We start from the raw sequence: 25,725 nt of genomic DNA on the forward strand, positions 1-25,725 counted from the left end.
AGATGCCAAATACACCCGTCTGCCTCCTACCGAGCCAGCCGGGAGAGGCAAATCCCAGATCGCCCCAGATCTGCAGAACTCCCTGCCCCCTTACCTGGCTGAAGAGGTGGGAGAGCACCGTGTCGGGTAAAGTGCTAGTTAGGCCGGAGAGCTGCAGGGAGCAGGGCGCCAGCGTGAGTGCCGCCCCTCACCCCACCCTAGGTACACCCACCCCACCTCCGGTCACCACACACACCTTGGTGGCAGCCCAGTCTATCCAGCCTTTGCCATTGGGGTCAATGTTCACCAGCACCAGCCCCTCCACCAGGTCGGGGAAGATGAGCTGCAGTAAGAGGGGAAACAGGGCTGGGCGGGGCCAGGATGGGTGCAGACGGCAGAAACGCTCTGTAAAGTCTTCAAGGTGCTGCTGATGAGCCACCCGGCTACAGCCGGGTCCGTGCATGCACACCCATGTCCAGATGCCCCTGCCTGTCCTCCTCTCACCCAACCCTTCACAGTTCTTGGATTTATTTAGAATCTCTATCATTGTTTCCACCCCTTCATACACACACACACACACACCACACACATGCTCTTTCAACAGAATCAGCTCTTAATATATTTTAGAAGATGGGGCTATTGTAAAATTGAGAAACATCTTAAAATCTTAAGCATGTTGTTTTTTTGCTTTTATAGAAAATGAAGCCCTGGCCAGACGCCGTGGCTCACGCCTGTAATCCCAGCACTTTGGGAGGCCAAGGCGGGCCGATCACCTGAGGTCAGGCATATAAGACCAGCCTAGCCAACATGGTGAAACCCTGTCTCTACTAAAAATACAAAAATTAGCCAAGCGTAGTGGCATGCACCTGTAGTCCCAGCTACTCAGGAGCCTGAGGCAGGAGAATTGCTTGAAACAGGGAGGCGGAGGTTGCAGTGAGCCGGAGGTTGCAGTGAGCCGAGATCATGCCACTGCACTCCAGCCTGGATGACAGGGCAAGACTCCATCTCAAAAAAAAAAAAAAAAAAAAAAAAAAAAAAATGAAGCCTTCATGATACAAATTAAGAAAAAATCAACCTTTTCAAAGTCTGTTTTGTCTTAGGCATTGCAAAAGAGGTATTTTCAACTGTTAGACCGTGTTTAAAGAAAAACAGCGTAGGAACATCAAGCTTGTCTAGGGTGGCAGGGAATGGCCTCCAGTTAACAAAATGATTAAGTGCTGACATTGCAACTGGAGTTGAAAATTCTTGGTCATTTCTTTTGAAGTAGTAAATGTCTTCGATCATGAAAAATTAGTTTTTTGCTTGTTTTTAGAGATGAAAAGCTTGTGAATTCCTACCCAACAATGATTTTTTTTTTTTTTTTTTTTTGAGACAGAGTCTTGCTCTGTCGCCCAGGCTGGAGTGCAGTGGCGCTATCTCAGCTCACTGCAAGCTCTGCCTCACGGGTTCACGCCATTCTCCTGCCTCAGCCTCCCAAGTAGCTGGGACTACAGGCGCCCGCCACCACGCCTGGCTAATTTTTTGTATTTTTAGTAGAGACGGGGTTTCACCGTGTTAGCCAGGATGGTCTCGATCTCCTGACCTCGTGATCTGCCCATCTTGGCCTCCCAAAGTGCTGGGATTACAGGTGTGAGCCACCGACAATGATGTTTTTGAAATGTGCCTTCTTTAAACCTTCCCAAACATAATACAATTTTTTGCTAAAAAAAGTTATTCATGTTGAAATACCATGGCAATTAGTGAAGGACGATCCTTATTTAGTGGCTAGAGCAGTTAGTTGTATAGTTTGTTGCTACTAGAAATTCTGGCTTTGGATAATAGTTTAAGCAAGTTATAGTCTGTAGTCTCAAGAAAACTATACGGAGAAAGGAACCTCTTTTTTAAAAACGTTAATTTCCCTGGAGGAAAAAAGAGGTTTTCTACATAAAGAGGAGGTGGGAGGAGGAGAAGCAAGAACAGGGACAGTTCCTCAAGGCTGAAGGGTTCCCCTCGGTCCCCACCACTGGGAGATCCCTGGTTTGCCTTGGTGTTTGGGGTAATGGGGGCATGGGGAGACTCACTGCAAACTTGGCCAGCACATAGGCTCCAGCGCCCACTCCGATGCCAATCACATACTTGAACCTGGTGCAGAGCAGGCTGGTCACTCTAGGGCTAGGGGTGCCATTTCCCATACATGTCATCCAGAGCAGGCCCTGCCCACAGCCTGAAGCCCTCAGCTAGAGCCAGGTGGCTCTGCAGTTGGGGTAGGCACCTCTGGTCCCTAGCACAGGGGCAGGGGCTGTGTGGGGACTCACCCGAAATGCTGCACCACGCTGGGGAGCATGGCAGCCAGCTGCTCCATGGAGGGGAACTGGTACCTGCAGGCAGAGCAGGAGGTCAGGGCCCAGGTATGGCCTAGGGTGCAGAGCTGGAGACAGGCGGAGGGGGCTCGGGGTACCTACCCCTGAGGAAACTGCGACGCCCCCACCTGTTGTCCAGGGGCATCCACGTGACACACCACAAAGTGCTTGGTGATCTCCTGCATGTCCTCGAAGTTGAAGAAGGTGTTGAAGCATAGTTTGTCTGCAAAGACACACCTCCACTATGGCTGAGCAGAGGGGCCGGGGGACTGGAAGGAAGGCCAGGCCCCCAGAGGGCAAGTAAGGCAGAAGTGTCAGCCTCGGGTCCATTGGGGAAATGGAGGCCCGGAGGGTGAACACAACAGAGCTAAGTGTGAGTGGGGTTGACAGGGCCCTGTGGGGAGGGTGGGGGGCCTCACTGCTCTGGCTGATTGGAGGCAGAGGAGGGCTGACTGAGGCTGGGCTGCACTTACGGTTGAGGCCCACATCATGGTAGGTGAGGATGGCTGGGCGGTTCCCCTTGGGGGAGCCCCGGATCACTACGTGCAGAAGGCCGTAGGGTGTCTCGATGTCATGTTCCTGAAGGGGAGAGACCGTGCTGGACACTCTGGGCAGCCTCTGCTCTTGGCTCCTCTGGGGAATGAGGTGACGCAGCCTGGTGCTGTTAGGCCTGTGGTAGAGCCCCTACTTGGGGCATCCTGTTCTCATCGCCCCAAGAAGCCCCAGAGAGGACTGAATGGATGGAACACCCCTTCTCGGCTGTTCAGTACAGCGACAACGTGAACTGATCTGCATGGGGAAGGTCTGGTCCTCTCTGCAAACCAGCCAGCGGTTTGTGCTGCCACTGTCCTCGGCCCTTGAGGGTCAAGGGAGGCTGTTTTTCTCCATCTTGCAGCAGCCCCTCCTGGACAGCTCTGCCTCCCCAGCCCAAGTCCCTCTCACACTCAGAACTCTCAGGCACTTCCTGCTGCTGCAGGGGAACTGCCTCAGTGGTCCTGCCTGGAATCCTCAGAAAACACCCCGTGCCAGCCAAGCCTAGCCCCGACCCCCGCACTGCCCCTGGCTCCCACTCTAAGGCTCTTGTGCATGTGGTTCTTTCCACCTTGAACGCCCTTCTGTGTGAGCCCAGCATCCCCAAGGGTTCCCTTCAGGCAGGCCCGGGTCAGACCCCCATCCCCATCCCCTCTAGAGGCCTTCTGCAGAGCCTGCTCTGGGATCCTTTTGAGTTCACACCTTTGGTTTTGCTGCTCAAGGTCATTACTTCCTCAGGAAGACCTGGTTCTACCCCTTACTTGTGACTCTGAGCATGTCACGTTACTTCCCTGCTGTGCCTCAGCCTCTCCATCCAGAACCACCTCACAGGGACTTTGCGAGAACTAGACAAGCTAATGTTTATGGAGCATTTAGAACTTGGAGAAAGCCCCGGAAAGGGGGCTATTATGCTAGGGCATCCCTGAGCCTTGGGGGAATGCCCTCCTCGCTGGTCCCTTTGCAAACTGGGTATTCTTAGCCCCTCGGATGGGCAAACTTCAAGAGGGGCCGTCTGAGCTGAATAAACCGATCCTTTCTGCATCATCGTGAGCCCTGGGAACCACGTGAGTGGCCCAGTGAATTGGAGGTAGGGCTGGGGTCAAGGACATGCAAGAAACATCAAGTGACTGAGCACCTACTGTGTGCCAGGCTTCCTGCATGTTACCCAAGAGACAGGAACCCTAGTCCCTGTTTTGCAGGTGAGGACATTTTGGTTTAGAAAGAACCTGAGTTCCTGCCTCCAAATGGGAAAGGAGATTTAGACAGCAGAAGACAGCTGCTCAGGGGCCAGCATTAGTGGGTCTGGTCTCAGAGGACCACTGTCCAGGCCTGTGTTTCCAGTGTGGAGTGACAAACTGGCACCAACCTGGTGGCCAAAGGCTCTACCCTGGAGAACACTGTTTGACTTGCAGGCCCTGTTTATTTCCCTGTTGTCCTCCAGGAGGGCCCAGGTAATGAGCCTTAGGGTGAGCCATGCAGCTGATTGCACCACCTAGGGGATGAGGAGGCCACACCAGGGCTGAGAGGGGACAGACCACACAGCCCCTCCCATCCCAGGCCTATCCTTTCTTGGGGCCCATCAAATCCAGGAACGCTTCCCAGTCACTGACCACTGACCCACACATTTCTCATTTACTTCCCACATAGACCCAAGCCATAGAGGAGGAAATTGAGGCTGGGAAAGGGGAATGACTTGCCCAAGGTCAATCCCAGAGTAGGGAGGGCGGGCCCTGCCAGGTGCCAGTCTCGGGCCAGGGCGGTACACTGAAGGCTGCATGTTCACAGATCAGCTTCCACCCGAGGGAGCTCCTGACCAGGCAGCCCCTTCACAGCCACATGTGAGTTCTCTCATCTCTGGAGGGTGGGGCTGCAAAAGAGCTGCAATGCGCCTCCTGCTGCATAAAGGACAGTTATCCTCCTGGGGTCAGACGTCAAGAGCCCAGGGCGGTATCTTCCAAACCGAGACCCGCAGCGTGAGGGGTGTCTGCTCTCTGCTGCTGAGCAGGCCCCGACTGTCTTCTCCCAGCCCTGGTGTGGCCGCCCTTGTCCCCATCCCCCTGAGGTGACGTGATCAGGCTCTACTAGGGCTGATCATCCCATCTCCCAGGATGGGAAGGGCTGGGGCTGGGCCTGGGCGTCACCTGGCTGCCTGTCCTACGAAGCCCAGTGACCTTCGCTGAACCCTGCTGCCAACCTCCCTAACGCCTTCTCTGACCCTCTGCGGAGAGCTCAGGACTCAGTTCAGCCTGATCGAAGCCAAACATCCCCGTCCCTTGGAGTGCTGCGGAAGGGCAGCCACACAAGGGCCACAGCGCGGTGCACTCTGAGGACCCCAACCCTCAGGGCCGAGCACTCCCATTGGCTCTGGGTGACGTCAGAGCCGGCCCAGCCTCCAGGTGGGCGCAGGCGGGAAGCACTGCGGCAGCAGGGGAGGGGGCTGTGGCGGCTCCTCTCGGTCGGTCCGTCTCCCCTCGCCTGTGACCTTGAGCACTGCGGGGGGCGGGGGGGGGGCGCTTTGAGCCGGGCTTTGCGCCGGTGTGGGAGTTGGTGGTGGTGGTGCTGTGGTTCGGCCTGTCAGCCGCATTAATTCAGGGGACAGGGTCTGCATGGGCGGGCAGGTGCTGATGTCGTCGCCTCCGTGCGTGCGGGGTGACCTATGGTCTGCGGAACCGGCAGGGAAGGCGTGTGGGACCCGGGGGTAGGGGTGAGTCTGCCCCTGCCTCTCCCTCCTGAGGAAGAATGGGGCCAGGGTACCTGATGCCCCGGCGAGAGGAGGTGCCCTGGGCTCCACCTGGGGTCCCCTAGCCCTGCCAGCTTCACGGCTCCAGCGTTGCCTTCCCCCACCTACAAAATAAGGCAGGCAGGCAACCCCTCCTCGTTCCTCCCCAGCAGGGACCCCTGCCTGAAGGCTGTCATTCCTGTGTGGCCTAGACCTCCTCGCCTCTGCCCGGCTGGCGCAGCAGAGCCCTGGGAACTGTGAGGCAGCTCCTAAGGAAGAGGCTGCCTGTCCTTCCCATCAAACTGGCGCAGCCATCCAAACAAGCTAGACGGCCGCCCACTGGGACGGCGGCCCCTGCACGCACAGACCCCGCACGCACACTGGGCACAGTCTCCGGGGCTCACCAAGGACACCCCCGCCCCCTGGCCTGATGGCTCCAGGCAGCACCAAGGCAGACACCATCCAAGAGCACATCAGAGGGACGTGCAGGTACTGGCGCCCGGGTCCACACGGACAATGCAGCCAAGTCAGACAGTGCCTTCCACGTTCCATTTCCTGCAGATATGTCACCCACCCTCTAACCACACGCTCCCCCCAGCCTCTGCTATGGGCTCTGACTAGCAGCTGCCCCCAGCCATTCCTGCAAACAGGATCACCAGTGAGCCTGGAGCCCTCTGGCCGTGTCTCAGTGAGCCCAGGGTGAGGCTACTGAAGGCAGGGCTGCCACCAGATGTGGGCTGAGGGGGGCACTTCCTCCCTGCGGTGGGTCATAAGGATGCACCATCCTCCCGGCCCACCTCGCTGCCCGCAGCGCCCTCACTCACCCCATCCCAGCACTCCGGCATCTTGCCGAGGGAGGGAACCCGCCTCTACCAGGAAGGACAAACAAAGGCCTGAGTCACTCGGGTCCAGAGGGCGGGGGCAGCTCGAGTGGGAGATGATCGGCTCTGTGATGAGGCACAGCTCCTGGGCCATTTATACAGGGATCCTGGCCCAGCCTAGCTAGCCCCTCCTCCCCGCAGGGTTTCTGAGCAGCCACTCGCCTACCCGGAGCCCCGGCTCCCAGATTGGCTGTTGGGAGACAAGCCTGGCTCCAATTGGCTTCTGAAGTCCTCCTTGCCCCAGCCCTGTCACTGCTCCTCCCACCCCAGCCACACATCATCCTTGATGGTCCCCAGCTCCTGCATCCGCCCCCAGCACACAGGCACACGCCAACAGCTGCAGCTCACACGGGATCCTCCGAATACAAGAGCCGAGACCACACAGAGACCACACGTACAGACTCACCCATGTCAGGTACACACAGGGTCGTCACGGATACGCACAGCTCACTAATGCAGGGCAGGGCAGGGTGCATGGGCACTGCCCAGACAGCTAGAGCCCTTGACCCACACCTTGGGGATTATGGAGGGCCTGAGAGGGCCCCAAGCCCAGCATCTTGGGGACCAGACCCGCACACCCAGCCTCCCCATCAGGAATGTTCCATCGCTTAACTTTGAGGAGGCCTGGGGAGCTGCTGCTTTCTGGGGCAACTTGGGTTATCACCCTGCTTCAAGGGGCTGCTCCTTCTCCACCCACCAGGGATGAAAATCCCACCTTGCCCACACAGATGCAGGGGGCTTCCCCACATGGTGAAAGTGGAGTTTGGGGGCCAGGGGTATGGTCAGGCGCACACCAGCTCTGCCCTCCCCACACTCACCCTGCTGCCAGGGGCTCCAGGCCACCAGGGAGAGGAAGCAGGGCTAGGAGGCAGCTTGCTGACATTGACATGCCCACCTCCTGTAGACCCACCCGGCCCTCGTTCCCAGAGGCAACCAGTTTGGGGCTTGGCTCTCGGGTCTCTGGGGAGCAGAACACTAGGTCCATTTCAGGCTCCATACCCTGTTCTCCTGGGCAGCAAGGATCTGGGCGGCGAGCTCGCCCGAGGCCTGCAGGTGGAGTGAGCAGAGGAGAAGAAAGGCCAAGAAGTGCACGAGAGGAGAGGAAATAGGCCAGAGAGGGAAGCAGAGGAGGGGGCCCAAGGCTGGGAGAGCAGGAGCCACAGAGAGAAGGGGGCTGCTGCGTGCCTGTGCTCCCAAATATAATCCATGAGGATTATATGTATTATCCTTGCAACTGCCTGTGCAGTAGGCACTGCTGTTTCTCCCATTTACATACGGAGGCTCAGAGAGGTTGACTGACTTGCCCAAGGTCACACAGCAAAGAAGTGGCAGACCTATGAGTGGCATCAGGGTTTGGCTGGCAAGACCTGACCCTGCCTTGTCTGGCCACGATAACTGCACAACCGCCAGAAAAGGGACCAACAGTTTGGAGAGGCACACAGACTGCCCCATTTCTCTCCTGCCAGGGCCTGGGCAGGGGTGGGGTGAGGGCACAGAGCCTGAGATAGCCCTAGTGTCCTGCTCCCGAGATACCCGAGAGCCAAGCCCCAAACTGGTTGCCTCCAGGGACAAGGGCCGGGTGGGTCTACAGGAGGTGGGCATGTCAACGTCAGTAGCTGCCTCCTATCCGGCTTCCTCTCCCTGTCTTGCTGAAGAAAGAACACACCACTCACCCCAGCCTGTGCTGATGGCCCTGCATGCTGACCGGCTGCCCTTGGAGAAAGTGGTCATCTCCTCATCTCTGGGTACCTGCTGACCCACAGCCCTCCCATGTCCCCCAAGGTCCCACCCAATCCTATGCCCACTCCAACCTCTGACCCCTGAGTGGCCTCTCCCCACCTTTGGACCCAGGTGACAAGCTGACCTATGACACTGCCCACTCCAAGCCACAGCCTCCATGACTGCTCAGCTCACTGTCTGCAAACCCACAGACCTGGGTTTACAAGTCCTTCCTGGCCCCCTACCAGCCGGGTGACCTTGGGCAAAATTTTTTTTTTTAACCTCTCTGTGTCTCAGGCTTCTAATTGTAAAGCAGGTACTGTGTGCCTTTCTCACCAAGCCGCTGTGAGAATCAGAAAAAACTGCACAAATCACTCTAGATCTGACCCCACCCCTGCCCAGGCCCTGGCAGGGGAGAAATGAGGCAGTCTGTGTGCCTCTCCAAATTGTTGGCCCTTTTTCTGGCGGTTGTGCAGTTATAGTGGCCAGACAAGGCAGGCTCAGGTCTTGTCAGCCAAACCCTGGTGCCACTCATAGCTCTGCCACTTCTTTGCTGTGTGACCTTGGGGAAGTCAGTCAACCTCTCTGAGCCTCCGTATGTAAATGGGAGAAACAGCAGTGCCTACTGCACAGGCAGTTGCAAGGATAATACATATAATCCTCATGGACCTAAGAGAAGGGATGAGGAAACTGAGAGATGGAGAGGTTAGGTAATTCCTCACTTGGCTAGTAAGCAGCAGCAGCTACTAGTACCCCAGCACTATGGGTGGGCCTGAGGTCTCAGAATGAAAAGTGGCAAACACTATGTTCAAATGTCCTCCATGTGCCAGGCTTTCTTCGAATACTTTACCCATTATCTCTCTTTATCCCTCTTTTTTTTTTTTCTGCTTCTTTTTTTGGAGACATGGTCTTGCTCTGTTGCCCAGGCTGGAGTGCAATGGTGCAATCTCTGCTCACTGCAACCTCCGCCTCCCGGGTTCAAGCCATTCTCCTGCCTCAGCCTCCCAAGTAGCTGGGACTACAAGCGCCTGCCACCACGCCTGGCTAATTATTGTATTTTTAGTAGAGACAGGGTTTCACCATATTGGCAAGGCTGGCCTCAAACTCCTGACCTCAAGTGATCCACCTGCCTCAACCTTCCAAAGTACTGAGATTACAGGTATGAGTCACCGCGCCCAGCCTTTATCCTCTTTTTGGAAAATATTTTTTAAGTATGGAAGGCTTCATGAATATGTGGGTCATTCTTGTACAGGGGTCACGCTCATCTTCTCTGTATCATTCCAATTTTGGTATATGTGCTGCTGGGGCGAGCACTCATTTTCTTTCTTAATACCCTCTTTACAAATGAGGCAAATAAGGCACAGCGGGGGGTTGGTAACCTGCCTAACGTCACACAGCTAGTGGGCACAGAGCCAGGAACCACACCCAGGCAGTTTGGTGCTAACTCCACACTCTGGTGGCCACTTGTCACCATCAGCCGAGTGTCCATATGAGGGGCCCGTGGGCACCATCGCCTTAGAAACATTCAGGAAGTCCGTGCTGCCTGTCTCCGTGAAAATGAGGTAGCAGACAAGTGGAGCGACTTGGGCTGGAGGTCACATGCTTGGAAGTGGTGGGGCCAGAACCTAGGTCTGTCTAGCTCATGTTAGTCCCTCTGCTACACTACCTCCCCCACTGGCTGCCCCCACGGAGGCAGGGGATAGTGACAACGCCTGCCATGGTGAGCAGGAGATAAAATCCCTGCCAGGCCTTGGCCCAGATAATAACCATCCATTCTTGTGGCTGCTTTTCTAAAACAAAAAACGAAAAAAATGCTGCCTCCATGTGGTGTGACAGGAGCGGATAGGAAGGTGCCTTTTAATGCAACCTGTCTTTTACCAAGCAGAGGATCCTGAGAACAGGGGTCCCACACACACTGGGCCCTGCAACTCCGGGGCTGCGGCTCGGTGGGCAGAGGCAGCTTCGCAGCAGCAGTTGGACACCCAGAGGTGTGGCAGGGTCTCCTCCACGACTCCAGGATTCCCCTCTGCCTGTCCCCCACACCGTGGGCCTGTGTGCTGGGGCTGGCATCAGCACTGTTGGCGTCGGCCTCCCACACTGTGGGACCAGTGTGTTGAGGCACCGGCTGGCTGCTCTGGGATTTTACTTGGCCAATCCCTTCCTCCAGGGCCCATTTGCCTGCATAGCTCATCCTCATTTGCAGCATGGAGGACAAAGAAAATCCCCTGGTGAGCCTGCCCTAATCTCCGGCTGTCCCTTCCTGCCAGCCTGGGCCGGCTCCCAACCACTTCCCTCCCATCCCACCTCCTGGGCTCCCATTCACTCCCCACTGCCGGAACCCTAGCCTCTCCTCCCAGCTCCAGAGCCCTTTGTGCTTGGAGATGGCACTCCCGGGGGATCTGAGCACATGTACATTGGCTGCCCTGAAGTCTCCCCTCTTGTCCTTGAAGTGGCGCGTGACCAAGGGACCAGCACACAGGCCCAGATTCTCACACTGATCCTCGCGTTGCTCCCACTGGGGGAGGAGCCAATGGGCAGCCCCACCTCCGTGTCACCCCTGCATCCAGACCACTTGGCTGGTGCTGTCACGGGGCCTGGAGGCTGACCCAAAACCAGGTCAGGTCCAGGCAAGGACAGAGACTCGGGGGCTGGTTCCACCTTACCAGGAGGAAGGGTCTGAATTGGTTCAGCACATCAGGATGGCCAGTGGGGCCCCAGAACCCAGCAGGGCTATTGGTTCAGCATGTTGGGGTGGCCAGTGGGGCCCCGGAACCCAGCAGGGTTCCCTTGTGTCTGCTGTCAGGCATTTTCCCAGACCCGGAAATCAATGGTCACTGCGGGACTCAGAGGGGAGAAATGACTGGCCGAGTGAGCAACATCATCACCCAGAGGAATAAAAACAAAGGGTGCTTTCAGTTTTCACGGAGAACCTGGCATCAACTAAGGAGGACAGGGTTGTCCTGGCAACAGCTGTCATGGAAACAGGAGCTATTTTAGAGTCAACCTGCCTTTCATTGGAGGAAAATGCTGATTCAGATGACAACATCCCTCACTCTCTTTTCCATCCTCACTCCCCCTAGAGACCCCGTCTCTTCCCTGCTGCTCACAGAAGCAGGGCCAGTTCATCTTCCACCCCAGCATCTCTCTGTTAGGCAGGGGGCAGGCAGGGCCGCTATAAGCTCCGGGGGTGGTCCTGGCAACTGCTACAGGCTAGGGGCACACAGAAGGGCTATGACCCTCCTCTGGGACCTGGCGAGGTGGGGGGAGGGGCTGCCAGCTGTCAGTCCCACATCTTGGGGGTCTGAGCCTTGACCTACCTTCCAGTCTGTGTCTGCAGCCAAGAGGAAGGCATCGGAGCTCTCCTAGGGGAAGGCAAACAGAGGGGGTGGCAAGTTAGGCCCTGGCTGGTCTGGGGAGCCCATGGGGCCTTAGCAGACTCAATTTCTGTCCCCTCGTCTGTCTGTTCTCTTTTCTTTTTTTTTTTTTTTTAGAGACAGGGTCTCACTCTATCACCCAGGCTGGAGTGCAGTGGTGCAATCACAGCTCACTGTATCCTCCAGCTCCTGGGTTCAAATGATCCTCCTGTCTTGGCCTCCTAAAGCTCTGGGATTACAGGCATGAAACACTGCACCCAGCCCACCAGTCTGTCTCAATGTTAAAAAAAGTGACCAAGGGCTCACCGAAGTGCCAGGCATTGGCTACCAAGTACTTGGTGGAGGAGCCTGTGAGTGTCCTCATTAAGGAGGTGTGGATTCCATCTTACAGGCCACGAGGGTGAGGCTCAGAGAGGCTGAGTCACAGGGCTAGAAACTGCTGGAATCTCCTGCTGCAAATCCTTGCTGTTGGTCACTTTTCCCTTCTGCTCCCATAGATGTTTTTCATGGTCTGAGCGTCAGGGCACAAGCGTGGAAGAAAGGGAGGGAAGGGGAGAGGTGGGCGTGACTAACATGCCCACTTGTAGGGATGGGGAAGCTGAGGCCCATGCAGTGAGGAGGAAAGAGGGGCCTTTTGCAATCCACACAAAGGTACGGTGGCAGCTGCTCCCACCTCTCCAGACCTGGTCGCTTTGTGCCTCAGATCACTGGAGCTTACTTCACAGTGAACCGTTTGAGTCTGGCTAGTGCCTGTTCTGCCCACCGGACCGCGGGCGCCACGAGGGCGGGACCACGTCTGGCTGTGCTCTCAGTATGAAGCTGGCACGGAAGGGGCTCCCCAGACACAAACAGATCTGGATGAACAATCAGGCTTCACCAATGAGGGGAGAGAGGCTCAAAATGCACCACAGGTTACGAGGCTGCACAGATGGCCGGGGAGGAGCGGGGGCTAGAACCCCGTGTCTGAGTTGCCAGGCTCTCCCTGAGGCCGAGGGGCCCACAGACACTCTGCGGGGGCCTGGCTCTGGCTGTGCGACTCACCCACTCTGGGTCCCCGTCTCCCAGTCTGTATGACAAGGCAGCTGGCCAGCTCAGACTCGGGCCACTTTCGGGCCTGGCGAGGGAAACTAATCAGGGACCAGCACACGTCCAGGTAAAGGAGAACTCACAGGTCCTGCCTTGCCTTCCCCTGCGTCTGCCTAGAAACCTCTCTGCCCCGCTCTGCAAGGCTGTGAACTCCTGGGCAGGTCACTCAGCCTCCGAGCCTCAGTGTTGTGAGGATTAGAGGAGAAGCTCAGTGTTGCCCATCGTTCTGCCCTTTGTATCCCAGCACTGGACTGTGCCTGCTACAGATCCTCCTAAGGAATAAATACATGGATTGGCCAGGCACAGTGGCTCATGCCTGTAATCCCAGCACTTTGGGAAGCTGAGGTGGGCAGATCACCTGAGGCCAGGAGTTCAAGACCAGTCTGGCCAACATGTCAAAACCGCGTCTCTACTAAAAGTACAAAAATTAGCTGGGTGTGGTGGCATGTGCCTGTAGTCCCAGCTGCTCAGGAGGCTGAGGCAGGAGAATCACTTGAACCTGGGAGGCAGAGGTTACAGTGAGCCGAGACTGCACTACTGCACTCCAGCTTGGGTGATAGAGTGAGACTCTGTCTCAAAAACAAACAAACAGAAAAAAACAAACCACGGATGACTGAGACAGTCACATGAGAAATAGGGTGCCACAGGAGGATGAGGGAAGCAGTCAGCTAGGAAAGTACAAGGAGGAAAATGACCCCAAATCACAGGAGTGGGAGGGAAAAGAATGAAACCAGTATTTCCATCATTTTTCCCAAAATAAGGAAGAGTTCAGCCACCTGCATTCCAGCAGGCCAGGTGGTGGAGAAAAATCAAAGGGCACTGGGGGTTCCCATGCCCAAAGGGGAAAGCCAGGCTTTGGGCTGCCTGCGACTGTCACATAGAGAATGGCCGCACCCACTCAGGCTTCTTCTGCAGATTTGTTCCAGGCCTGTGGGGGCTCTGCAGGGAGGAGGGGAGGAGAGGAGGGAAGGGATGGGGCTGGAGGGGGAGGCCAAGGGCCCGGGGCTGATGATGAATCTCTCACTCAAAGACCTTGCACAAAGGGGCTGAGGAGAAGGAAGGGGAGGTGTCTATACTCAGGACCTTAAGAGGGCAATTATCTCAGAGGACAGAGGAGACAGTTTTGTTACAAGCAAAAGCTAACGAAAAAGAAGGCCGGGCGTAGTCACTCACACCTGTAATTCCAGCACTTTGGAAGGCCGAGGCAGGAGGATCACTTGAGCCCAGGAGGTCCAGGCTGCAGTGAGCTAAGATTGTGGCACTACACTCAGACTGGGTGACAGGGTGAGACTCTGTCTGTCTATCCTCTCTCTCTGTCACACACACACACACACACACACACACACACACACACACGGTGGAGCAGATAATGGCAGGGGGTGCTGTATGCTCTCTGGGTCTGGGGGCCCCAGGAGATGAAGGGTGTGGGAGGGGAAGGACTCAAAAGCCAAGAAAATGCAGGAAGAACAGAAGCCCATGCAGAGGCCCTGAAGTCCCATGGGAACAGGGTGAGAGCACAAGGAGGAGAACAGGTGGCAGCGCAGGCCCAGCTGAAGGAGGCAGAGGAGTGGTGTGTGGGAGGCAGGATGGGGACACAGGTGCAGAGGGACCCACAGACAAGCCAAGCACTGGAGTCTCCAAAGGCAAAAGCCAGGCTCCAGCAGTGGGCGGGCAGGCTGTGAGTAAATGTGTGGAAATCCTCACTTCCCACTGGACTGAAAGAATTTGCACCTGGCAAACTGCAGAACATTTAAAAAGTGAACAGGGTGCCAGGTGAAGTGGCTCACGATTGTAATCCCAGCTACTTGGGAGGCTGAGGTGGGAGAAATGCCTGAGGCCAGGAGTTTGAGACCAGCCTGGGCAACATAGCAAGATCCCGTCTCTACAAAATAGAAAAATGAGCCAGGCATGGTGGTGCATGCCTGTAGTGCCAGCTACTCAGGAGGCTGAAGTAGGAGATCGCTTGAGCCCTCTCTAGCCTCCTTGAAGAAGGAGGAGGCTGTTATGGTCACACCCCTGTACTCAAGCCTGGGTGCCAGAGCCAGACTTATCTCTAAACAAAAAATAAATAAAAAGTGAAAAGGATGGGGCCGGGCACAGTGGATCACGCCTGTAATCCCAGCACTTTGGGAGGCTGAGGCGAGTGAATCACCTGAGGTCAGGAGTTTGAGGCCAGCCTGACCAACATGGAGAAACTCCATCTCTACTAAAAATACAAAATTAGCCAGGTGTGGTGGCACATGCCTGTAATCCCAGCTACTTGGGAGGCTGAGGCAGGAGAATCACTTGAATCCAGGAGGTGGAGGTTGCGGTAAGCCAAGATCATGCCATTGCACTCCAGCCTGGGCAACAAAAGCAAAACTCTGTCTCAAAAAAATAAAATTAAAAAAAAGTTAAAAGGATGGATGTTTTCAGCACTGCAGCTGGAAAAGGAGAATCTGTCTGTGAAAGCCATAGCCTGAGAGAGCCAGACTAGCTTTTAAAGGCAGAGAGAGGGGGTAAGACTGCATGGGCTGTGTCGGGTGTGGGGTGGGGCTTTATTTATTTATTTATTTATTTTTTTGAAACAGAGTCTCACTCTGTCTCCCATGCTGGAGTGCACTGGCAAGATCTGGGCTCACTGCAACCTCCGCCTCCCAGGTTGAAGCGATTCTCCTGCCTCAGCCTCCCGAGTAGCTGGGATTATAGGAGCTCACCACCACATCTGGCTAATTTTGTATTTTTAGTAGAGACAGGGTTTCACCATGTTGGTCAGGCTGGTCTCCAACTCCTGACCTCCAGTGATCCACCCGCCTCAGCCTCCCAAAGTGCTGGGATTATAGGTGTGAGCCACCATGCCCGGCCAGCTTTTTGTTTTGTTTTTGAGACACAGCCTCGCTCTGTCGCCCAGGCTGGAGTGTAGTGGTGTAATCTCGGCTCACTGCAACCTCCACCTCCCAGGTTCAAGTGATTCTCCTGCCTCAGCCTCCGAATAGCTGGGATTACAGGCGTGTGCCACCAGGTCCAGCTAATTTTTGTAATTTTAGTAGAGATGGGGTTTCGCCATGTTGGCCAGGCTGGTCTTGAACTCTGGATCTCAGGTGACCCGCCCACCTTGGGCTCCCAAAGTGCTGGGATTACAGGCGTGAGCCAACATGTCTGGCAGGAATGGGGCTTTTGAGGTGCCTTTGGAAAAAGCAGATGTGCCCAGGCCCACAGCATGGGGCCTGTGCTGACTCATGAAAGAGAGAAGAAGCCTCCACAGGATCTGAAAAGGAGACTCTCATGCAGAGGTGAGGATGTTATAGTGGCAAACTCTGGTCCTGGTGATGGGTAGATAGAGAGAGACACCACCTGCAGTAGGGCCAGGATGCCCAGAGGGCATGAGCAGGCAGGAGTGTGCCCAGTGAGTCAGGGAGGGAGGGGCGGTGAGGGCTGGGCCAGGCTAGGCAGAGAAGGGTTCCCAGCTGAGGTGGGCAGTGGAAGAGACAGGCATGGAAGTTACCAGGCCAAGATGCCCTCAGCTCTCCCCATTGTACTGGGGGGACTTACTGGGCCACAGAGGCACACCCCATACCAGCAGGCAGCATTTCTGTGTGGCTGTCCCGCAACCCACACACTTCAGCACTTGTGATGGGATGCAGGGGTCCCCGAGGGCCACCATCTGCCTTATCAAAACCTCACAGGAGAACTCTGCTTTCATGCCTCAAAAGACAGGCTGGTAGGCAGGTACAGAGGCTCAGGCCTGTAATCCCAGCACTTAGGAAGGCTGAGGTGGGAGGATCACTTACCAGGATCACTTATCAAGACCAGTCTGGGCAACAGAGCAAGACTGATCTCTACAAAATGGAAAAATTAGCCAGTTGTGGTGGCACATGCCTAAGATCCTCACTACTCGGGAGGCTGAGGCAGGAGGATCACTTGAGCCCAGGTAGTTGAGGCTGCAGTGGGCTATGATGGCACTACTGCACTCCAGCCTGGGTGACAGAGTGAGACCCTGTTTCAGAAGAAAAGAAAAAAAAAGAAAGAAAGAAGGAAAAGACAGAAAGAAAGACACAGGCAGGAGTGGGGAGTAGGGAGGGACTTTTTAGAAAGTTCTGAAAAACTTCTTCCTTCTGAGCTGTATCACCATCTGTGGCTTCCACCCAGCCCATGTTTTTTACTGAGAGCTGTGTGTGCTGTGTGAGGCACTGGGGAGACCTGGAGGTGCAAAACAGAACAGATCTCTGTCCTGGGAACCTGTGGGGCGGGGCAGACACCAACCAGGCTAAGTGACACGGCCAGGGCCAGAGCGTGTTGGGGTTTCAATATTAGACCCAGGGGTTAGAGAGGGACTCTCTGAGGAGGGAGCATTTGAGCAGAGGCCTGAATAAAACAAGGAGTGGAGCTAGCCCCACAAATTTCTGGGCTAGTGTATCCCAAGCAGATACACTAGGAATATGATGGGCATGTTCAAGGAGGCTAGGGAGAAGTAAGCTGGGAACAGGCTTGGGAGACAGGTGGGGGAGCTGGTGCAGATTGCATCCTGGGTCCCATGTCTGACTGAGATGGCTCGTTAAGCTGAGAAGTGACGTGGCTTATTTTTAATTTATTTATGTTTTGAGACAGAGTCTTGCTCTGTTGCCCAGGCTGGAGTGCAGCGGTGCAGTCTTGGGGTTGAACCTCCCGGGTTCAAGTGATTCTGCCTCCTGAGTAGCTGGGATTACAGGCGCCCACCACCACGCCTGGCTAATTTTTGTATTTTTAGTAGAGACAGGGTTTCACTATGTTGACCAGGCTGGTCTCGAACTCCTGACCTCAGGTGATCTCCCCACCTCAGCCTCCCAAAGTGCTGGGATTATAGTGATTATGGTGAGCCACCATGCCCAACTCATGGCTTATTTTAAAAGGGTACAGAGCAAAGGCAGAAGCAAAAAGACCAGCAAGGAGGCTCTGCAAGCATCCTGGGGCAACAGCTGATGGAGGCTTAGACCAGGGAGCAAGTAAACTTAGAATAAAGGGCTTGAAAAATGTACAGTCACCAGCCCACCCCGACGGCTGCCCTCAGATAAGCCAGGTCTTATCAGTTAACTCAAGGTTCTGTCTGGAAGATAACATTATACTCTTCTTGGGGGCAGGACTGCAACCTCATGTGGTTGGATCCCTGGATCCCTGGCTGGCTGCACAGTTCCAATCCTGGCTGCTCAGTAGCTCCTGGGCTCCCCTCCTTGTGATGGGAGGCTGGGGAGGGAGGGCAGGGCAGAGGACAGCACCCTGAAGATTTGAGGGGCTGGGCTCCTGGCCTCCCCATCTGTAAAAGGAAGGGGTCAGGGCAGCGTAACTTGCAGGGACCCCAGCCCTGATGCCTCAGAATCCAACAAGCAGGGAACCCACACTTTTTGCAAAGTGGTTTGTGTCACAGTCACCAGTATGACGGCACTGGGAGGGAGGGAAAGGGAAGGTGGACAGGGTGTTGTCACAACAAAAAAGGGTGGCATGAAAGTCACTCTGGCCTCTAATGCTTTGTCCCCTGACGGAGGGGTCTTTGGGACAAAATCATAACCTGTGATGCCTGTGTCCCACTGCCCCGGGTGGCACTGTTGGTTAGACCTGCCCAGGTGCCGCAGAGGCTTGGGAGGCAGATAAGAAAAAGAGCGCACAGACGGGGGGGCAGCGTGCCCTGCTGAAGCCAGCACTTGGGGCTCCTGGGCTGTCCAGAAACGGGTTGACACGGCCTCAATCCCCACTAGCAGTGTGATCTTGGCCAACTGGGTTCACCTCTCTGTGCCTCGGTTTTCTCGTCATTAAAGCGGAGATAACTCTCCTGTAGCGCCTTTAGCCTCAAAGACGGCTGAAGCCACCGTGAGGCTGGCTGGGTCTGGGTGGCACTCAGGCCTCCCGGAACTCCCCTCACAGGCAGGGACAGGGCTTCTGGGGGTGGCTGGCCCTGGGGAGGGTCGGCTGCAGGGAAGGCGCGCGGTCTCCCTCTTGGCCACGAGGTGGCGCGCTCGGCCCTAAGACCTCAAAGGCGCGACTCCAACTCACCAGCTCGGTGGCGTCCTGGCCCCGGAGCAGCGGCTTCTCCTCAGGGAATCGCAGCTCCTGCAGCCCGGCCATGGTCACGTCGTGGAGCAGGAGGCCTAGGGAGGGAGGGCGAGGTTGAGGCCTGCTGCGGGGGGGACGCCCGGGCGGAGGACAGTGCAAGCCGGGGCTGGGGCGGGAGCGCGGAGACCAGATGCACTGGCCCCCTGGCCCCCAAGCGCAGCCCACTCAGGCACTCAGGGCCTCCAGGCCTCCGTCTGCAAGACCCGTCTGTCTGGCTTGGGGGGATACCATTATAGTATTTGTTTTTTCGTTGTTTTTTTTTTTACACGGAGTCTCGCTGTCACCCAGGCTGGAGTGCAGTGGCGCAATCTTGGCTCACTGCAACCTTCGCCTCCTGGGTTCAAGCGATTCTCCTTCCTCAGCCTCCCAAGTAGCTGGGATTACAGGTGCGCACCACCACCTTACTAATTTTTGTGTTTTTTAGTAGACAGGGGGTTTCACCATGTTGGTCAGCCTGGTCTCGAACTCCTGACCCCAAGTGATCCACCCGTCTTGGTCTCCCAAAGTGTTGAGATTTCAGGTGTGAGTCACCACGCCCAGCCTATTATTTGCTCTTAAAAATTAAAATGTTTCCAAATAAAAGAGAAAAGCAACGTCATGATTCCTAAAACAATTACAAGCAAAATTCTGCCTTTATTGAGAAGCAGAAGGGCACGTGCAGGGAGGCCAAACACAGGGTCAGATGCAGACAGAAGTCCCCTGCCGAGGGCCTCTGGTGTCTGAAGGGGACAGTGGGGTTCTGAAGGATAGAGAGACTGGAGAGGAACAGAGCTGAGAGCTCCCTACAGGGCTCCCAGGACAAGACTGTGTGAAGATGGGCCAGGGAGGGGTGGGAGTAGAGGCCCTGGTGGTGTGGCAGGCCGAGTGATGTTGAAAGAGGGGGTGGAGGTCTCAGTTCAGGCCACCAGCAGGGAGGGGTGATAGACAGGGGCTGCTCAGCTGCCAGAGGGTGGGCCCGGGGCCCTAATTGCTGGGAAACCCCAGGGGTTTCTGAACCTCAGAGGAAGAATGGGTCATACGTGCAGGCGTGTGTGTGTGTGTGTGTGTGTGTGTGTGTGGTGTGTGTGTGTGTGTGTAGGAGCCAGTGGTGGGGGAAGGAAGACAGAGGATCCCAGGACCCCACAATTCCTCTAGGAACAGCACCACCATCCCTCAATTTCAGGATGGCAGAGGTCAGAATGCACCAAGAGAAAAACTAGCCAAGGACATAATCTAGAAATTCATAAAAGCATTTAAATTGGCCAGTACATACATGGAAAAATATTCAAGCTCACCAGAAGTCAAAGAAATTTAAATTAAGATACTTTTTATTTTTTGGCCAGGCACAGTGGCTCATGCCTATAATCCCAGCATTTTGGGAGGCTGAGGCTGGAGGAGTGCATGAGCCCAGAGGTTCAGGACCAACCTGGACAACATAGCAAGACCCCATCTCTACGAAAAAAATAAAGTAGCTGGGTGTGGTGGTGAGAGCCTGTGGTCCCAGCTACTCAGGAGGCTGAGGTGGGAGGATCACTTGAGACCAGGAGTTTAAGGCTACAGGGAGCTATGATTGCACCACTGCACTCCAGCCTGAGTGACAGAGCAAGACCCTGTCTCGAATGAATGAATGAACGAATGAATGAATGGATAGCTCTTTCTTTTTTTGCTAATGGCACTGGCAAAGTTTACACCGCTAGCAAAGGTGCACTGAAACAGGCACCTTCTTATATGGCTTGTGAGTATATAAATGGATATATCTTTCTGGAGGGCAGTTTTACAAATGAATTAAAACTATTTAAAAGGTTCATACTCTCAGACGAAGCAATCCTCTCCCATGGAGAAATTGCCTAAGGAAACCAGAGATGGCAACAAATAATTTATCTATAAGAATTCTTACCACAGTGCCATTTATAATACAGAAAAAAACTGGAAAAAATGTCCATCAATAGGGTACAAGATAAACTGTGTGTCAATAATAAAAGATTATTTAATACAATGGGAAAATTCCTGTTACAATAAATAGAAAAGCAGGCCTGGGTCCCTGCGCACGTGCCATGCTGGAGTCCCGGCTCCCAGTGGTTTCCGAGGAAACCAGCTAACACAATGCAGATGGGCTGTATTTTTAGAAAGGCATCCTTGAGGCTCTCCCGCTCCCATTTCCATCCTTTCTGATGTGTGCACACTCACCCATCCATCCAGGCTGTGGGGGCTGGGAGAGCCGAAAGAAGGGTCCCCTCCTTGGAAAACTCTTATGCATCAGGATATTTTAGCCACCTGGCTTCCTGAACATCCATCTCAATTAAACCCCTTAGTAGCCCTGGGGTGTCCCTGTGGCCCCCCTCCCCCAGCCTGTTATGAAACCACCCTGGATACCATCCTCCCCAAGGACCATGCTATTAAAAGGGCTGAGAGTGGGCAGTGCAGGGACAGATGGCCTGTGATGGAGGTGGTGGCGGGGAAGGGGGCAGAGAGAGACCTCATCATCCAGAGAACTGGGAATGTCTCAGCCCATGAAAAACAGACAGTCCAGGGCTTGGCTGGAGTTGTGGGGCTCCAGGACAAAGAGGCCAGAGCAGACATTTCCACAGCAGGGTGGCAGAGAAGTTTCTTCTAAAGAAAGTTATGGGCCGGGCATGGTGGCTCATGCCTGTAATCCCAGCACTTTGGGAGGCTGAGGCGGGCGGATCACGAGATCAGGAGATCGAGACCATCCTGGCTAACATGGTGAAACCCCCGTCTCTACTAAAAATACAAAAAAATTAGCCGGGCCTGGTGGCGGGCGCCTGTAGTCCCAGCTACTCGGGAGGCTGAGGCAGGAGAATGGCGTGAACCCGGGAGGCGGAGCTTGCAGTGAGCCGAGATCACGCCACTGCACTCCAGCCTGGCGACAAAGCGAGACTCTGTCAAAAAAAAGAAAAAAAAAGTTATGACTTTTTTAAGAAGCTATGTGATAAGTTATAAGAAAATGAGAGTCCTACTAATGAAGCCTGGCTAAGGTCTCCAAGGAGTTAAGCAGCACAGAGGTGGGCGGACGCCAGGGTCTATGAAATGGCCAGCAATGGCTCTTTCCACTCCGTCGCGCTTTTCCCCTTCTTGATCTTATTCCCTAAAGGGACAGGAGCCACCCTGCCCAGCTCCCGGTGCAAAGACAAGAGCTCTCCCAGGAGATGTGTGTGCAGGGACCTGGGCCTGGGCAGACAGAAGCTGTAAACACCAAATGGGCCTGGATAAATCCCAATGCTTCTACTTCTCAGGGGTAAGGCCTGGAGCCACTGAAACCAGGCCAGCATTTCTCCTCTATCATTCAATGCCTTGTTTATTTTGAGCAAATCACTCAAAGCCTCACTTATTTGCAATATGACAGCATGTTGCCCACCTCAGAGAAGTCTGAGGTACAACAGAAACAATAAATATATAAATTTTTTTTTTTAGACGGATTCTTACTCTGTCGCCCAGGCTGGAGTGCAGTGGCGTGATCTCAGCTCACTGCAGCCTCTGCTTCCTGGGTTCAAGTGATTGTCCTGCTTCATCCTCCCAAGTAGTTGGGATTACAGACACCTGCCACCATGCCTGGCTAATTTTTTTGTACTTTTAGTAGAAATGAGGTTTTACCATGTTGGCCAGGTTGGTCTTGAACTCTTGACCTCAGGTGATCCACCTGCCTCAGCCTCCCAAAGTGTAAAAATGACCTTTTTTGTTTGTTCAGAGACAGGGTCTTGGTCAAAACAAACCCTGGCTCTGCTCTAAGCAAACTCCAGGCTGGAGTGCAGTGGCACAATCATGGCTCATAGCAGCCTCGAACTCCTGGGCTCAAGTGATCCTCCCATCTCAGCCTCCCAAGTAGCTGGGACCACAGGTGTGTGCCACCAGAGCCCCACTATTTTTTTCCCCATTTTTTGTAGAGATGGGGTCTCACTATGTTGGCCAGGCTGGTCTCAAACTCCTGGGCTCAAGCAATCCTCCTACCTCAGCCTCCCAAAGCACTGGGATTACTGGCGTGAGCCACCATGCCCAGCCTAAAATGCCTTTTAAATGAAAGATTTTTGTACATATCTGAATGGAACAAAAATCACATAGGTGATCAGGGTGTTCCTTGCCTTTCTCTGCTGATCTAAGATAACTTTGGAGTTTTGTTTTTTGCTTTTTTCCTCTTGTTTCTGTTAGAGGACAGATTCATAGCTGCATGCAGAGGGGCTAAGCTGATGTATATAGGGGAGGGATGGTACAGGGAATGAGGGAGAGGAAACAGCCCCTTTGGTTGGGGGACAGAGACACGTAAGAGACCCCTCAAGGGCAAGAGAGCGCCGGGGAGTGTGGAGATGGGCTCCTGCGCTGTGTTAGTGGGGTGGATTCCTTAAGAGGAATTGCATTTCAGTTTAATTACTTCTGGTTGCTGATTTGTGTTTTTTCTCCTTTTCTCCTTCTTTTTTTTTTAAAGGCAAACAGGAGCACTCGACTCCCACCATGCAGCTGGCAGGCCCCTCCTGCTATGCTTCTGTAACTGTGATTCCATGCTGAGACCCCAGCCAGCTGAACCCTCTGATTTATTAGAGTTAAAAATAGAAGCAATGACTGTGGTCATTCCTGAAACTATCCCATAAATGCTTAAATTGATCAGCAGTAGTTATACATCCTACAGAAAAAAAGCAATTGCTGAATCGGGAGAACAAGTTCAGCAGTGGTAGGAGATTGGTGGGGGTGTTTGAAAATACACTGGGGGGCTGGGCGCAGTGGCTCACACCTGTAATCCCAGCACTTTGGGAGGCCAAGGCAGGTGGATCACTTGAAGCCAGGAGTTCGAGACCAGCCTGGCCAACATGGCGAAACCCTGTCTCTACTAAAAATTCAAAAATTAGCTGGGCTCACGTGATGGCGGGTGCCTGTAATCCAACTACTTGGGAGGCTGAAGCAGGAGAATTACTTGAGCCCGGGAGGTGGAGGTTGCAGTGAGCTGCACTCCACTGGGTGACATAGCAAGACTGTCAAAATAAAGAAAGAGAGAAAGAAAGAGAGAGAGAAAGAGGGAAGGAAGGAAGGAAGGAAGGAAAGAAGGAAGGAAAGAAAAAGAAGAGGAGAAAAAAATGAAAATACATTGGCAAATTTGGGTGGTCTCAGTGACTGGGGATCCTACATTCAGTGCCCAGGGACCACGGGTGAGAAGGGTCATGCAATGTGGGGACAGTGCTACACATGAAGGATCACTCCCCACTCCACCCCCCATAGCTGCACAGTGAGAAACGCCAGAACTGAAAGAGAAGAGAGCAAGACATAAATGGAGTGAAGTTAGAGGGCTCAGGAGAAGCCAGACAGAGGAAACAGGCCTGTGGGACAGGAAGAGACCAAACAAGAAAAGAGGTCGAACTGTGGAATGGCTGGTGTTTCTTCAACCACAGGGGTGAAGGGGACCCACAGGTCAGGGTCAAGGTCCGGTCCACGCTGCCTTGAGTATGCCACACCACACTCCTGAGTTATAAGGTCCCATTATTATGGGACACATATTATTTGCCACAGGCAAACGAAATGAGCCATACCCAGGCCTGGCCAGCTCCACCCTGGGGGAGGGGTCCGTACCATGGAAAAGGAATGATGTGGCCGAGTGGGAGCATGTGACTCATTTCCAGGCCTGTGCACCCAGGCGCCGTGGGCCTGGTGTATCCCTACTGCTTGGATCAGAGTTGGTGCTCAGTGATACACGGGCCACCACCCTACCCGACGCTACCCCAGTGCCTGGTTGGAAAAGAAGCCCCAGAAATCTGGGACCCCGGAAATTGAGGAATCACCTTCCAACTGCACTATATAGGGAGTCTGGAACTGTCCAGGGAGCCAGACCCTCTTATTAATCTCCCTGTCCTTATCCTGATCTCCTAGGCCTGGGACAGCACTGAGGGTGGGGCAGGGATGGGGGCTCAATCTTCCCTCAGGATTCCCAGTTCACAGATGAGAAGTAAGAGGCACAGGAAGGAGCGACTGACTGGTGCAAGTCCTCCTGTGGCCAACCCAGGAGGGGCACCCAGAGTACATGCTCCCACCCGCCTACATGCATTCCGCCTCCCTGGCTGGGTGGCAGGACGGGAGGATGCAGGGGACATTACTTTCTCCAGTCCAGGCTCCATTTCCCTCTCTAGGTATGGCTCCTTGATTTATGCCAAACTTGAACTTGACCAGTTCTGCTTTTTCCTTGGGTTGAGCCTATGAATCCCTATGCCCCCACCAACCACACCACCACCCTGCATGCGCGCGGACACCCCCAGCACATTCCCAGTCTTAGGCAGCCATATTTGGATTCTGGCACTCCTGGCTTAAGACCCGGGCTGACTCAGTAGGCGCATCCTCCCCATGGGAAGCACATGCCTTTCTTCATGCTGTTCCCTCTGCCTGGAGTGCCTTTCCCCATCATATCCCTACAATGGGAGCAATATGAAAAACAATCCTTAATATTAATGAACGCTATATTCCAGGCATTTTACATGTATAAGCTCACTTAGTCCTCCTATCTCCTCATGGAGATAGGTACTATTATTGTCCTCATTTTGTAGCTGAGGAAGTGAGGTATACAGAGGTGACATAACCAGCCCAAGGTATTACGACTGGTAAGTGATGGAACCTGGATTTGAACCCATGATGTCCGGGTCTGGAGCTCATATGCTCATATGTGGACTCTATCATCTTTTTTTTTTTTTTAAGACAGAGTCTCACTCTGCTGCCCAGGCTGGAATGCAGCGGCACGATCTCGACTCATTGCAACCTCTGCCTTCTGAGTTCAAGTAATTCTCGTGCCTCAGCCTCCCAACATAGCTGGGATTACAGACTTCTGCCACCACGCCCAGCTAATTTTTGTACTTTTAGTAGTGATGGGGTTTCGCCATGTTGGCCAGGCTGGGACTCTGTCATCTTGCTAACCCACTGATGCATGGATGAGTGGTTTAATCTCCCTACTGTCATCTCCCAGAGGCCAGCGACCTGATCTTGTTCATTTGTCCAACCCCATCAGAGTCCAAACACACAAAGGCTTAATAACTGGTAAAATGGATGGAGGACAGGCCAGAAATCTCCAT

General features: G+C 54.4%; 1 protein-coding gene and 1 non-coding gene across 11 annotated transcripts in view; both read right to left on the bottom strand.

The window, feature by feature from the left end:
* NDRG4 (NDRG family member 4) overlaps positions 1–25,725 on the bottom strand; it is a 49,622-nt gene that overhangs the window by 6,698 nt on the left and 17,199 nt on the right. For 6 of the 10 annotated variants that reach the window (XR_004026393.1, XM_030796125.1, XM_030796100.1 and 3 more), the window contains exons 2-9: positions 18,632–18,726; positions 11,486–11,530; positions 2,792–2,897; positions 2,421–2,541; positions 2,274–2,336; positions 2,040–2,100; positions 236–322; positions 95–151 (exon numbers count right to left, since the gene is read on the bottom strand). Coding sequence is in view for 9 of the 10 variants with exons in the window: in XM_030796074.1 (XP_030651934.1) it covers positions 95–151; positions 236–322; positions 2,040–2,100; positions 2,274–2,336; positions 2,421–2,541; positions 2,792–2,897; positions 11,486–11,530; positions 18,632–18,726 (635 nt within the window). In the remaining variant the exon portion in view is untranslated. Of the gene's footprint in view, positions 1–94; positions 152–235; positions 323–2,039; positions 2,101–2,273; positions 2,337–2,420; positions 2,542–2,791; positions 2,898–5,603; positions 5,694–6,392; positions 6,611–11,485; positions 11,531–18,631; positions 18,727–25,725 lie in introns of those variants that run through there. The other 4 variants (XM_030796108.1, XM_030796094.1, XM_030796129.1 and 1 more) reach the window with 2 other exon arrangements.
* Positions 9,376–9,482, bottom strand: LOC115831797. The gene has a single exon (XR_004027294.1). It is a non-coding gene; the product is annotated as a U6 spliceosomal RNA (small nuclear RNA).

This window comes from Nomascus leucogenys, chromosome 2, assembly GCF_006542625.1.
Source record: "Nomascus leucogenys isolate Asia chromosome 2, Asia_NLE_v1, whole genome shotgun sequence".
Taxonomy (NCBI): domain Eukaryota; kingdom Metazoa; phylum Chordata; class Mammalia; order Primates; family Hylobatidae; genus Nomascus; species Nomascus leucogenys.